A 15,715-nucleotide genomic window follows, 5' to 3' on the forward strand; every position below is an offset into this window, starting at 1 on the left:
CTCAGCTCCAGAACATTGATGTGAAGCAATGATTCTTGCAGACCTTTTGTCCTGAGCTGTATTTCCCTGCAAGTGAGCTCCCCATCCTAACAAAGACGTCTGTTATGAGTCTCTGTGTTGGTGTGGGATGCAAGCATGGAGTTGCCATACAGACCCTTTGTGGGTTCTTCCACCACATAAGTGCACCCAACACCTTTGAGGCACAGTGACCCATTTGGAGGGGTTGTGTCTGTTGGGGTGTATACTGTTCTTAACCTCATCTGGAGACATCCAAGGAGTAGTCTCGCATAGGAAATCATGATTGTGGAGGCAGATGTGTGACCCAAAAGCTGAAGAAAAGTTCTCCTGGTTGTTTGTGGGTTAAACTACAGTGCAGAGATTAGGCCAGATAGGGTGGAAAATCTCTCCCAGGCTAGAATCATAGAAGATTAGGGTTGGAAGAGATGTCAGGATGTCATCTAGTCCAATCCCCTGCTCAAAGCGAGACTAACCCCAACTAAATCCTCCCAGCCAGGGCTTTGTCAAGCTGAGCCTTAAAAACCTTTAAGGATGGAGATTCCGCCACCTTCCTAGGTAACCCATTCCAGTGCTTCACCACCCTCCTAGTGAAATAGTGTTTCCTAATATCCGACCTACACCTCCCCTACTGCATCTTGAGACCACTGCTCAAAGATAGGTAGGCTCTTGCTGATGTGGAGTCCAAAATGGCTCCTATGAAGTTTATCCTTTGTACTGGAGTTAGTACAGATTTGTTGTGATTGATGCAAAGGCCTAGTGATTGGAACAATGCTAACGGCTTGGTTGTAGCTGACTGTAGCTCGTGTTGTGATAAAGCCCTGATCAACCAGTCATCCAAATATGGGAATACTGAGACATCTCCATCCTACTAATGAAAGTACCTTTGTAAACACACTCGGAGCCATGAAGAGCCCAAAGGGAAGAACTCTCTATCACTAGGGGTTTGTTCCTATTACAAAGCACAGGAAACACTTGTGCGATGGGTGGATGGCTACATGAAAGTAGTCAGCTTGTAGGTAGAGGGCAACAAACCAGTATTCTGGATCCAAGGATGAGAGAATGGTATCTAATGTCACCATTCTGAAGTGTTGTGCTAGAACGTAGTAGGTTTAAGTTCCTGAGATCGAGGATTGGTCTCCACCCTCTCTCTCTCTGAGGAACTAGGAAGTAGTTGGAATAGAATCTTTTCCCAATGAATTCTATTGGAACTGGCTCTACTGTCAAAAGAGGAGGAGGGACAGGATCTCTTGCCTTATGACTTTTCAAGAGAGGGGTCTTTGAAGAGGGATGGAGAGTGTGTGAAAGTGGATGGTTACCCACTCTGATGGCTTCCAGTATCCATTCGTAAGAGGTGAGGAGTTTCCAGGCAGGGGGGACAGTCAATCTCCAAAGTGGGGGGGGGGGGAAATTGCACAATGGGGAATCCAGTGAACTGGGTTGATGCCCTCAGCCAAGGTGTCAAAACTGCCTTATAGAAGGAGGGGCCGATTGAGAAGAAGGGGTGGATGGTCCTTGCTTCTGCTGCTTTCCCCTTCTCCTGAGGCCTAGGGAAGATGGACTGCTGGTGGCACTGGAACGGCTTGGCTCTTTAGGCAGACTGAGTCCTACTAAAAAGTCTTTGGTCCAGGCATGTAGATTCTCAGTCCCTACAGCATAGCTCTGGAATCCTTGACAATGTGGAGAGTGGAGTCTGTATGCTTAAAGCAATTGGGCTCCATCAAAGAGATCCTTGAAGGTGGACTGTACTTCTCTCAGAAGACCTGAGGACTGGAGCCATAATGCCTTTCTCATAACCACCACACTGGCCATGAATTTGGAGCATTGTCAGCAGCATCTTAGGGCAGTTTAGAGAGAGGTTATTGCAACCAGCTGCCTGCCCCTCCACTGTGGACTGACTGAGAGTGGTCTCTCTGTCTGATTTTGTGGTAGATGTTCAATAAAAGGGTGTAAATTTTGACTATGTGGTAAAGCTGTATTTCATCAAGGCCTGATAGTTAACTATACACAATTGAAGAGCAGCTGACAAATATCTTGGTCTGCCCAGTAAGTCCAGTCTTTTAGATTCCTTGTCTAATGGAGAGGGTCTTGACCAAGTTTGGTGGCTCCTTTGATTGGCTGCATTCATCACTAAGGAATTAGGGCTGGGGCACGGAGGAGGAATTATTCCATTCCCTTTGGCAGGATGTAATACATTGCATCAGATTTCTTATAAAAGGATAGAATTGTGGCAGGGGACAGTAATGCCTCATTTAATGGGCAAAGCAAGCTTCCCTTAAGGATTAACATTCAAGATGTCTACCAAGGAATGTTGTGACTCTTGGACTCCATCTTGTGGAATTTGGAGACAATCTGCCAGCCTCTTCATGAGGTCCTGGTTCATTCCATTAAGAGTTTTAGTTTAGCCTCCCTATTTTTTTTGGACATGCCCTTAAATCCCAGACATACCTTGCACTTTGAGGGGATACAGGGGTCCCCCAAACACTGCAGGAAACTCAAGTGTCACTGTGGGGAACAGACCTGTGTAGGTCTCACATAGGGCTTAAACCCTGAGGTCTTAGGCATAACAAATTGTGCTCTGGGACAGAGCTTCAGAAGTAGAAGGGGGAAACTCCCACTCCACGGTGCACAAACAAAATAAAATACAATAAAGTAAATAGCTAAGAAACAAATGAATAGACTTTCATGATGTGAAAGAAAGGCGGGAAGCTGAAACAGCTAACAGCAAGGACTCCATCAAGAGCCGCAGGTGGTTGAGAAGGAACTGAGTGGCAGCAGGCTCGTGCCCACTTCTATCCCCTCATTCAGAGCAGAAAGTGTTGTTTTGCACAGGCGCGGACCCACAAGCACTACTTCGCAGTCTCCAATCAAGAGTACGCAGATGCACACACATCCCGTGGTTGAGCATGCACAGGGACATACAGTCAAAGAAAAATACAACATTTGATATACATCTTCCATTGTACTAGCACACCAGTGTCAAAGTTAAAAATAAAAAGCCAGCATATTTTCAGGCCAAGGGTCTGAAGCAAGTAAAACTGGGAAAGTTAAATTAAAAGAGACATTGACACTAGTAAGTAAGGCTCATGGAAATTTGGTTGCTGCTAGATTTCCAAAAATTAACACATATATCAATACATCAATATTCAGAAGTGACCATATGAATGTTTAAATTTAGTACTCCTAATACAATTGTTAGGAAATTTAATACATATCCTTTTAAGATACATCCTCAGACATCAACGCTGAAGAAGAAAACATACTGGTATTTCTAAAATTTTACCAATAAAGTAAATATATTATTGCTCAGTGTGAGCACAATGGCTTGATAAATACTGGGGAACGTAAGCTAATGAGAAAATATCTGTATCTGAAGAGTGGAAATCCATGAATGGTTGTGGGTCACCTGGGTCATCCTCATATGCTTCCTGAAAGTTTGATTGTTGCATGCTCCCTACATCTTTAAAAAACAGTCCTTACCTAGCAGGGAATAGCGTAGCAGGTCATTTAAAAAAATCACAAGCTTAAAAGAGCTAAGCACAAGCAAGTTCTCAGTGCATGGAATCTGTAAAAGAGTTACATGATAGAGCAAATAGCTAGCTGTGTCCTGTTCACACACTTAAAAGGCAGAAACAAAGTGGTAAATTCAGTGTTATCTGGAGCTGTCTGGCATTCCACTGTTATCTCAACAAATTGGCTCAATGGACCAAACTGTCCTCACCACCTCTATGAACCACCTAGGAATCCACTGAACAAGTTAATGTTGGCCTTCTCTCTTATGTTTCCGCAGCATGAAAAAGCTGTCCAAAAAAGGAAGCTTTGGTAGCACAGTTCCACCATATGCTACATTCAAGTTGCTTGAAAACACATGCAACTTAGGAAAAGGGAAAGGAGAAACTATTTTCAGTGCATGAATGGCCCTGGTTTATTGGTCCGTGGACCTGCTAAGATCTGGATAGATATGAGAATTCCCATTGCTGATTCCACAGGCTGTGAGAGGGGGAATAAACTCCTTGACCATAGCAGGATGGAAACTACACATATCTCAGAGGGCTTTTTGTTCACACTATGTGGGATTTTCTGCAGAGGGCCTAGACTACTAAGCAAGCATTTCTGTTCAAAATTAATTGAAGACATCATTGTAGGCAGCAGATTCCAATAAATGTCACCCAAAAAAGACAATTCAGTATCCACATAAACCCGAGAAAGAGTATTATTCTTGTTTACAGGGACAGAAGGTGAATGTTTTATACAGAATGGAACTGTATAACTGAAGTTTAAATTTTCATATATATATATATATTAAATAATGGAGATATCCTATCTCCTAGAACTGGAAGGGACCTTGAAAGGTCATTGAGTCCAGCCCCCTGCCTTCACTAGAGCAGGACCAAGCACTGATTTTTTTTGCCCCAGATCCCTAAGTGGCCCCCTCAAGGACTGAACTCACAACCTTGGGTTTAGCAGGCCAATGCTCAAACCACTGAGGTCTCTCTCCCCCTCAATTGGATATTTGCATTTCAAAGACAAACATCATGCTGAGTAAGAGAAACCAGAGTAGAAGGCCAGATAGTTTTGTGGTAGAGACACAGGATTGAGTACCAGCAGTCTCTTTCTGGTTCTGCCAAAATCATCTTTGATAACACCCTGGTACCAGCTCTGCTCTTCAATTTTCCTCATGTATCAGATAAAGATATTGCCTACTTCAAAGAGCTGTTGTGTGGCTTAATTCATCAATCTAAACACTTCAAGATCCTCAGATGGAACATGTTATAAGTACTAATGCCACTACTGTAAAGAAATGACACTAGCACTTTGCTGCTCTGCAGTTCTTTAATTTAAAAGGGTCAATGTCTAGGGAAACTTTAAAGATACTATATTTTGCTGAAATATGTGCTCTTACTTTCACTTCACACAATTTCCTTTCATTACTAATTACTAAGTAAGTGGGTGTAACTTTCTCTTTTGTCTAGGCCATCTCCTCACTTTTTGCACTGAAAATTCAGTGCTTGTGAAATCGCAATTTGTCACTATTCTGAACATCTCTGCTCTATTCAGATTGGTTAGGCAAGAGACAGCTACCATCAGATACGTTGGACAAACACTGGTGGTGGGAAGGGAAATACAGGAAAAAAGTTTAACAGGATGTTGATAGTTCTAAAATGTAAGTTTGTTTATTTTTTAAAATCATTAATGCTAGAACATAAAATAGTTCCTACAACATTTGTGTGGAAACAAAAACAGAAGCATGGAGTCTCTCTCTACAATAAGTCCCTTTAAGGGTCTGGAGAAATTTAATGAAACAGACTATTAACTAGCTGCCAGAGGAAGAAAGGAGACACCTATTTCAAGACAGAGAGAAACAAACCTGCTGCTTTGAATATTGGTTCAAATTCAGATTCCGATAACATTTTCAATCTTTCAGATTTACACCAAATTCAATCTTCAGTTCCTAGAGCTAACTTGCATCACAACTGCAGCTTTCTAATGTGCCTACTTGTTCTTCAGTGGTTCTTGTTGGTAGCTCAGCTACATAAGCAGTCAAAATTCTGCTGCTAGGAGCAATGCAATTCTGTCAACTGAAATGGAGCTTCAACTGATGTAAAAAAGCAGAATTTGACCCAATCTTCTCTCTTGACATACCTTCCAAATGAGTATATAGTTTTGGGATGAGAGTAGGAGAGATGAGAAGGGAAGAATAACCCTGCCAAAAAAATCCTCTAGCACAACCAGAAAGTAAAGCATCATTATTAGCTGTATCAAAACTGCTTAGATAGTTATTTTAATACCAGCCATAATCACTGTCGTCTTCACCAGATTTATTTAAGGCAATGAAAGATATTTAACAATTGTTTTTGAAGGAGGAGAAAGGAATTGTACTCGAAGCTGGAAATGAAAGGCCTACTACATCATCTTGTCCATGTCCCTGCTGTTACAGGATTGTTTCCTATTGAACATTTAGTAGCCTTAAAAAAAAAAAAAAAAAAAAAAGTCGGATAGAAAACTTTAGACATCTACTGAAACAGGTGTTTGGGGAGTTGAGCCAAATGAGGCAGACTAGAAAAGCAATACATGCTGGAGATAGTACCAGAGGTAAACAGTAGAAGGAAAAGAAGAAAAGCCCTCTTTCTTTTACCTGTTTTTTAGTCTACAAAAACCAAATTCCTAATTAATATTCAAGAATTGAATGGCTGCCTTACCCACCTTTTCACAGTTTCCCGGCCATATATTAACCAGTCAAAGGTGAAGGGGAAGCAGTCAAGTTGTTCATTTTGAACAATTATGCTATAGTACAGAATGTTAGAGGCTCATCCATTCCAACATTTGAGATGGTGATTTACATCAAAATCTTTCTAGCTGTTCTAGAGAAATGGTGGTAGTATTTAGACACAGGCTAAATATTTTCACAAGATGTAAACTTATCCAAGAGCAATACATGGAATTATTTACACTCAACAGTTAAGATTTACTTCTGCAAATATTAAGCATGGAAGTTAATTTGAGAAAATGTGACCCGTGTTATTTTCCTTAATAAATGAGTATTATTTTTATTTATTATTCATAGTTAATATAAAATTAACAGTGAAAGTTAGCTCTGAACATTTTTTACACTTAACAAGCTTGATTTTTCTATTGTTTAGATGTCAAATTTACAAGAACAATCATTTAAATAAAAAAATATAAAGCCTATGTTTAAAACATGGCCTTTATTAATGCTCTCTAATGAACTCCATTTTATCTTACATTGAAATAGTTATGCTTTGCTTAAGAAAAGACGGAAAAGTGCATTTGACAAGAGTACTTTTTCTTTAATTCTCTGCGAAAGTGGAAGGAATTGGAATCACAAGTTGACAAATGTGGTAAAATGAAGTTTCAAGAAACATCAATTTTAGTAATGCTACCCCCATCACTAGTGTTTCGCTCTGACTTTCTGCTGTGTGAACCATAATATCCTGATATACAGTCTAGAGCATCTATGTTATTACTCTACAGCATTTTAAACACAGAAAGAGAGGTTAAAACCCCTTTCAATGTACAAACATGAATAAAAAATTGATAAAAAAATCACTTTTATACATAATGTATATGCGAACTGCTTTAAATACATGGTTTTGGAAGAGTTATTTACAAACTGCATCAGCCCGTGGGACAATCCACAGACAAAGTATACACAGTTGCTTTACTTCTATGGTTGCATCTCAACTTTGGGAGATATAAATTCATTCGGCAGTATAGCAAACATAAAAACTGTGACAAAGCATCTTAAGGGCAACCCAATAAAATTTGTTCCTCAAAACAATATAAGTACTAGGACTGCCAAAGTTTCCAAACAAGGTTATAGTTTAATCCAGATGCCCGATTACAGTTCTACATTGTGGAAGAATAAACAGACCCACTGCACATACAGGAAAGGCTACTGAATAAAACCTCCTGTAAGAGCTACAACTGATAGCTATGTTTTTTCAAAAGAGTGAACTAACCTAGAATTTTTTTCCAATTTTATTAATATTTTAAAAAATACATAAAAATACAACATCCAATGTCTGAATAAATATATTTAACAAGTTGCAAGATACCTTATTTTACACAAAAAAAATTCAGCTTTAGAAATCTTGTTAAATAACTTCATTGTTGTTATATATTTCATTTTTCGTCTTTTTGTAACAAAATAAAAACTCTGAAATTACATAGAAAAGACAAAATATTTTTGTCAAGGGATAAGATAGTCCACTGAAAACCTATTCACAATTCCACTGTAAACATTAATAAACATTAAAATATTTGCATAATTGTGTGCTCAAAAATCCTATAAAAAGTGGAAGACTTATTACAACTGTAGTTTTCAGTCAACTACACTTCCTTTCACAATTTATTTTGTCCCATTTACATCTTTAAAACTGGGCACATTGCTGAACACATACTTTGGCAGCTCTGTATAGCAAGTGCTTCCACAAAGAGGAACTACTCAACAAGGGTTAGCATACAAGCTGGGTGAAAGTGCAGCAGTAACTTGATTCTGTTTGATAATATTCTGATGTCTGTTTGATGCACTTGCTTTTCTGTGATTTCCTAGAACACCTGAATGCTTCATTGGACATAATTTTTCAAATCTGATAAGTGCCCTTTCTTTGTATTAACAAAAAAAACAATAAACACGATGACAAACATGTCAGACGGTGCCTACAAACCTTCAGTTACCAATGAGCTTAATTTCTCAACAGTAAAAATAAAAATAAAATAAAATAAAAAACCAAGAGGGAAGAAAAAGATACAGTCCAGCAGTGGAAGAGTGTACAGAATGTACTTGGCAATGTCAAACCAGTTGAGTGCTTTTTGTGGTTATATTTCAGGATTTATGTCCATGGCAGCAAACTGCTGACAAGGCAGAGAAATATGTATCACCTGCATTCTACAGCAAGCACATTCTGGGGAGGAGAAGATGATGACGGACTCATTCCAGTGTCTGATGAAGCAGATGACATGGATGCTCCTGTATGAGACACTGTAAATACATAAAGCAGCACATCAGCACCAGACTGTAAAATTATCCTTCACACGGGAGGCTCGCTTAGGTATCAGATCTAGTGTCTGTATACACACAAAACAACTTGATAGATCCCAAGTGAGGCCTGTCAGGTTTGAGGTAGGGGAACAGAGTTGTGTGTAGAAACTTACATCGTACCTGCACCCATTATCCCTGGCTCAACATAGTGTCCTTACTAGTTGCTCATTTTAATGAGTATTACCTTCATTTATTTATTTATTTAAAATAGTCATGAAGGAGAAGTAGCAGTACAGTCCTGTTATAAAAAATACAAGTGGATTCCTCGTGTGTGGACTAGTAAGTTCAAAGCCGTAATGTTTTAGAGAACTACTCTACTTTCTGTGTGTTTCTATACTGTGCTCAGATACCAAGGAGATGAGTAAATATTACTGGATTAAAAATAAGATTTACTTTTACCACAAAAAGCTTTAGGAAACTGGTCCAGATTATTTTTGCCAATTACTTTTCTCGTCTGTTCACATAAGCTGGATAGCTAACCTTACGATTTCTGTGCCTTAAATCATTAAGGGACAAGACACTTTGTTATGCTACTTGTGAAAACCCAGATCCAGGGTACATTAAAAAGACAAGAATCTGGCCTTCATAAAGTGTAATTGTATATATTCAAAGATTTTAATTTATTATATGTACGAATTTTGAAAAGCAAACCATGCTGTGGATTCTAATTTTATCCTGCATGGATAGAAGACAAGTTAAACTTCGTACAGTAACTGTATTTCGAAAAAAGTTAAAATAACGGTTGCAGAAAATATTGTCAATTAAATGTAATGTTTTGGGGTCTGCATGTTTAAAACAGATCTCTCTTCTCATCTTATGAGAGGGAGGTCTGAGTGTAAAGCAAACTGGAAAGTTACCTTCTCTGTCTTTCTTTTTTAATCGTTTTCTTCTTCTGTCTATTGTTGCTACTTCTGACTTCAGGGACATGTAATATTTTCGGATTTCCTGTAGTTTTTCTTGTAGAAAGGAGATTCTCTCAGTGCTGTTCATGTTGTCTAGTTCATCTTAAGAGTGGAAAAAGTTACTTTACTATGGTGATTTTAAGAAACGATAACTGAATCACATGCTAAACAATAATGCACTTCCACAATGCTATACTAAGTAGGGTTACATCCAATACAGATGGAAAAAAAATGTGGGTTTTGGCTATCAAAATACAAAGTTTCTTATTAAATTCCATTTAATCCAAGGTGTTTTAATTATAGTAGATTAGCAAGAATTGTGCTCCTTATAAAAAAGACAGTTACCTTTTCCATAACTGGCGTTCTTCGAGATGTGTAGCTCATGTCCATTCCACAATAGGTGTGCGTGCTCGCCTTGTGTACCAGTGCCAGAAATTTTTCCCTTAGCAGTACCCGTAGGGGAGCGCCCCTAGCAAGCCCTGGAGTGTCACTACTACGGTGCGGTATAAGGGGCACTGTGCGCTCCCCCCCACCCTCAGTTCCTTCTTGCCAGACAACTCCAATAGAGGGACAGGAGGGTGGGATGTGGAATAGACATGAGCAACACATCTCAAACAACACCAGTTATGGAAAAAGGTAACTGTCATCTTTTCTTCTTCAAGTGATTGCTCATGTGTATTCCACAATAGGTGGGCAGGAGTTCACAGACGCTCAGGGTTGAGCACTGCCCTGACGAACCTGGCGTCCTCCCTGGTTTGGGAGATGATTGCATAATGCAAAGTGAACGTGTGGAGCGATGACCAAGTGGCAGCCCTACAGATGTCACAAATAGGGACATGGGCCCTCACAACTGGCAGCGGGGGAACTCCTGGCAGGTCGTAACAAGTATGGATACACGAAGTGATCCAGTTGGAAAGCCGTTGAGTGGAGATCATCACCATGGCCGAATGCATAAAAGGTCGGCTGAATAGTTGCGAAGACTTCCTGAACGGTTTTGTACGTTGCAGGTAGAAAGCCAGAACCTGTCTCACATCTAGCATGTGGAGGCAGCGTTCCCCACTGGATGCATGGTGTTTTGGAGAGGACCAGCAGGAAAATGTCTTGGCCCATATGATAGGCGGAGAGCGCCTTAGGGAGGAACGAAGGGTGTGGGTGGAGCTGGACCGTATCCTTATGGAACACCATGTACGGGGGTTCAAAGGTCAGGACCTGGAACTCTGAAACCCGTCTAGCGGATATGATTGTCACCAGAAAAGCTACTTTCCATGAGAGGTGTGACCAGGAGCATGTGGCTAACACCTCAAATGGAGGTCCAGTTAGTCTGGCCAGCATGAAGTTCAGGTCCCACTAGTGGATTGAGGGTCTAACATATGGAACAAGGTGACACAAACCCTTAAGGAATCAACTGTTTATGGCACAAGAGAATATTGTGTGGCCCTGCACTGGCGGGTGGAAGGCCGATATGGCTGCCAGGTGCACCTTGACGGACGAGGACGCTAGGTCCTGGGCTCTAAGGTGAAGGAGGTAGTCTAGCATAAGCTGGATCGGAGCAGTCACTGGCGAGGCGCCCCGATCAGCGGCCCACTGGGAAAACCAAGACCATTTCACTAGGCAGGCCTGATGCTTGGAGGGCCTCCTGTTCTCCAAGAGGATGCCCTGAACCCCTTCCGAGCACGTCCTCTCTTCCTGGCCTAAACGCTGAACAGCCACGCCATGAGGTGGAGAGCTGCTAGGTTGGGGTGGAGGAGGCGACCTTGGTCCTGGGAGAGCAGATCCAGGCAGGTTGGCAACAGCCACGATGGGATGAATGCCAAGCTCATGAGAGTCCCGTACCAATGCTGCCTGGGCGATCAGAAGGACATGGAAAAGATAAAGATGGACAGGGCCCAAGACCTTGCTGATCATTGGAATCAGTGGAAAGGCATAGAAGAGCTGACCCGACCACGGCAGAAGGAAGGCGTCGGAGATCGCACCCATGGCCAACCCTCCCCTGGAGCAGAAGCGGAGACACTGGTGGTTCTGCTGGGTCACAAACAGGTCCACTTGGGGAGTGCTCGACATTTGGAAAATCCTGTGCACCATCTCTGGGTGCAGCGACCATTCGAGCTAAGAGGAGAAGTCTCGGCTCAGCCAATCCGCCTGAGAGTTTTGGATGCCCAGTAAGTGGTGGGCTTCCAAGGAAATATTGTGGGCTATGCAGAAGTCCCACAGCCTGAGGGCTTCCTGGCAGAGGGCTGAGGAGCAGACTCCACCTTGCCTGTTGATGAAGATCATCGAGACCATGTTGTCTGTGAGAACCCTGACCACTCTGCCCGCTAGGCATGAGCAAAAGACCACGCAGGCTACATGGCCCACCCTGAGCTCCTTGACATTTATGTGCAGGGCTAGGTCCTGTGCAGACCACAGATCTTGGGTCTGGAGGTTTTCCACATGGGCTTCCCATCCCAGGTCCGACACATCAGACACCAACTCCACTGTCAGGGACCGGCCCCTGAACAGGACTCTTTAGAGCATGTTCCCTGGGGAGGACCACCAACGCAGGGAGGCTAACACAGGTTCTACTTTGCCCATCCTGTCTCTGGACTGGGAGAATACTGAGGCCAAACAGAGCTGAAGGGGCCGCATCCTGGGTCTGGTGTCATGAACCACGTACATGCACGCCAACATATGACCCAGGAGCTGGAGGCACGCTCTAGTGGTCGTCTCGGGGAACCTCATGACCACGCTGATAAGCTCCCTTAGGGTTTAGAATCTGTGCGGTGGGAGGGAGGCTCTGGCCGACATCGCATCCAGAATCACCCCAATGAACTCTATGCTTTGCACCGGTACAAATGTGGACTTGGTGTTGTTTACCAGCAGCCCCAGTGCAGTGCATGTGGACAAGAGGAGTGTTACATGATCCTGTACCTGTGACCTGAAGCTGCCCTTGATCAGCCAGTCGTTGAGGTAGGGAAGATCTGGACCCTCCTGACATCTGAGGCAGACCGCTACCACAGACATACACTTTGTGAAGACTCTGGGAGCCGTTGATAGACCAAATGGGAGGACGGTGAACTAGTAGTATTCCTGCCCTACCGTGAAGCAGAGGAAATGCCTGTGGCCCCCGAATAAATGAATGTGGAAGTATGCGTTCTGCAGATCGAGGGCAGCGTACCAGTCTCCGGGATCCAGGAAGGGAATGATGGAGGCCAGAGAGACCATGCAAAACTTGAGCTTTACCATGTACTGGTTCAGGCCTTGCAGATCCAGGATGGGCCTGAGCCCTCCTTTGGCCTTCAGGATAAGGAAATAGTGGGAGTAGTACCCCTTGTTTCTGAACTCCGCCAGCACCACCTCCACCGCTCCAAAGCAAAGAAGCCGTCTCACCTCCTGCTTGAGTAAGCTCTCGTGAGAAGGGTCCCTGAAGAAGGACGGGGAGGGAGGATGGGTGGAGTAGAAACAAACTGGAGGATATAGCCCCGGGAGACTGTGTTGAGGACCCATCAGTCCGAGGTCAGCCAGACCACTCCGGGAGAAAAATACATAGGTGGTTGGAGAAGAGAAGATCGGGTGCATCCCTGGTACAAAAACTGGTAAGTCGTCCTTGGGCGTCCCATTGAAACTGGTGCTTATCTGCCTGCTTTCCCTTAGAGGGCTCAGGCTGGGGTACAGGCCGGGATTGCCTTTGCGGGCGCTTTTTAGTAGTCCCTTGATTTTTTATAAGGGGGCTTGTATCTGGAGTGGGTGGCCTGACTGGGAGTCTGCTGTGGTTTGAACTTGGTCCTGGCCGGGGCTGGGACATAGAGGCCGAGAGTCTTTAATGTCATGCAGGAGTCCTTCAGACCATGTAACTTCACGCCAGTTTGTTCTGCAGACAGGGCTTTGCCATTGAATGCAAGGTTCTGCAAGGAGTTCTGTGCCTCACTGGACAATCCAGACAGCAGCCCAGACGCTCTCTTCATGGACATCACGGAGGACACAGACCATGCAGCCGCATTTGCAGTGTCCAGGACTGCCTGAAGGGCTGCCCTGGCGGCAGCCATACCCTCCTCCACCAGAGACAAACTCCTTTTTATCATGCTCCTGGAGGGAGTCCGCAAATTTGGGCACTGACCCCACAAATTGAAGTCATATCTGCCTAGCAGGGCTTGGTAGCTTGCCATCCTCTTTGGAAGCTTGAGAACGAGTAAATCTTTCTACCAAATAGATCTAGTCTCCTCGAGTCCTTACTTTTAGGAGTAGGAGTGGGGTGACCTTGGCGCTCCCTATGGTTGACCGCCTACACTACACTAGAGAGTTGGGGGCGGGCTGAGTATACATTTATTCGTGCCCCTTGGCAGGCACAAAATACTTCCATTCTACCCTCTTAGAGATGGGGGGCAAGGAGACCAGGGTTTGCCACAGGGCGTTTGAGATCTCTGCCACCCCTTCATGGAGTGGGAGAGCCACTCTGCCCAGTGCCAAAGCTGAGAGGACATTGAAGAGGGAGTCCGAGGATTCGTCCACCTCCTCAGCTTGTAGGTTAAGGCTTGATGCCACTCTTTTCAACAGTTTCCGGCAGGCTTTCGTGTCCTCCTGTGAGTTTGGAAGAGAAGAGGCCATGATTGCCTCATGGGGGGAGGATGAAAATGGTGGCGTGGTGCTCTGCGTCCCCACTGGTGATGCAGGTCCTACCACTTGGTCCCCTTCTGAGTGCGGGACTGGGGACGAGAGCTCAGCTGACCCTTTCTTAGAAGGCTGAAAGAGGGAGGCCGATGGTCCTTCCGAGGCTCTGGCCACCGAGCAAGCCACCACCAGGGGCTGCATTGGGGCCCATGGGTACCATGGCGCTGCACAAGCTGTGGCACTGTTGGAGCAGACTGTCCTGCCTGACTCGCCTGGCCCACCAACTGTCGACTTTGAAGGGAGGCTGGGCTGGAATACGATCAACCGCTATCCAGGGACAGAGATGAGTGATGGCATCTGGAGTGGTGCCGAACCTGAGACCGTGATCCTGCTGTGGAGGAGCGGGGGTACCATCTATGACGGCTGTTCTGTGACCAGCTCCAACGGATGGATCCGCGATGGCGGGGTGCTGGCGATCGATGCCTGGGGCTGCAGGAGCGGTACCATGGCGGGTACCTCAAAAAGGACAAAGAGCGGGAGCGGCATCAACATCCATACTGCAAGGGGCTATGGTAGCTTCTCGGAGATAACCATCTCCGGTGCCGTCTGTCCCGGTCTTGGTGGGGCATGCTCTCATCACAAGGTCTACATTCCTCCGAGGCGGAGTGGTGCCTGGAAACTCTGCTGCTCAGCACCCAGCCAGACATCCTGGTAGGGGTTGACAGAGACCGGCGTGCACTGCGCACAGGGCGATAGCTGTGCAGAGAACGCATCATGAACCTTCCCTCGACCATGAATGGTACCGTCCAGGCAGTAACTGCAGGGGTCTGAGCAACAGCTTGCCGCTGGACCAGGGAGCAGTTGACAGCAGTGCGGCCAGTACTGGTAGAGACATCTCGACCCGCCCGCAGAGCCTCCAGCATGGAGGGCACCCAAATGTGGCCACTGGCATCCGGGGAAGTTGGCTCGGAGTGGGCCGGGCTACTCCACTTGACTTGAGTCAGAGGCGATGGGGACCGAGAACTGCCCAATGTGAGTCTAGTCTCTCCCCAAGCCTTGCTCCGGTGCCTTGGTGGAGAAGACCTTTTCTTTGCCTTTTTAGACTGTCCCATGGATGGAGAGCGGTGCTGACTGGTGGAAGGCACTGATGCATCACCACACACTGATGCTACAGTACTGACTCGAGTGGTGAAGCGGTGTCGGGGTTAGGGCCAACTCCATTAAAATGGGTTGGAGTCGTATGTCCAGCTCCTTCTTGGTCCAAGGTTTGAAGGATCTGCAAATTTTGCAGCAGTCGCTGAGATGGATTTCCCATTGTGGAATGCACATGAGCAGAAAAAGTCCATGTGCGGATCACTGACAAAGTCCAAAGAGGGAAAGCTACAGCAGAGCTGGAGCAGAGCAGTTCCAAAGCACTTTCACTGGCAGCAAGAAGGAACTGAGGGTGGTGAGAGCGCACAGCACCCCTTATACCACGCCACTGCGGCGCCACTTCAGGGGTCACTACAGGTGTTCCCATATGAGTACTGCTAAGGGAAAACTTACGGTACCGGTGCACGTGGTGAGTATGCACACCTATTGTGGAATGCACATGAGCAATCACTCGAAGAACAGCAGACAGCTACGACATACTTATATATTATACTATATT

At 44.7% G+C, this 15,715-nt stretch overlaps 1 protein-coding gene across 8 annotated transcripts in view; it reads right to left on the minus strand.

Annotated features, from left to right (window-relative positions):
- Positions 1 to 6,707: 6,707 nt before the first annotated feature.
- Positions 6,708 to 15,715, minus strand: part of ARID4A (AT-rich interaction domain 4A) — a 68,209-nt gene continuing 59,201 nt past the window's right edge. For 7 of the 8 annotated variants that reach the window (XM_032775706.2, XM_032775703.2, XM_032775708.2 and 4 more), the window contains 2 exons: positions 9,436 to 9,582; positions 8,047 to 8,518 (listed from right to left, as the gene is read on the minus strand). In XM_032775706.2, the coding sequence (XP_032631597.1) occupies positions 8,415 to 8,518; positions 9,436 to 9,582 (251 nt within the window). In that variant the 3' untranslated portion in view covers positions 8,047 to 8,414. Of the gene's footprint in view, positions 8,519 to 9,435; positions 9,583 to 15,715 lie in introns of all 8 variants that reach the window. The other variant, XM_075065773.1, reaches the window with a different exon arrangement.

Source organism: Chelonoidis abingdonii, chromosome 4 (assembly GCF_003597395.2).
Source record: "Chelonoidis abingdonii isolate Lonesome George chromosome 4, CheloAbing_2.0, whole genome shotgun sequence".
Lineage (NCBI taxonomy): Eukaryota > Metazoa > Chordata > Testudines > Testudinidae > Chelonoidis > Chelonoidis abingdonii.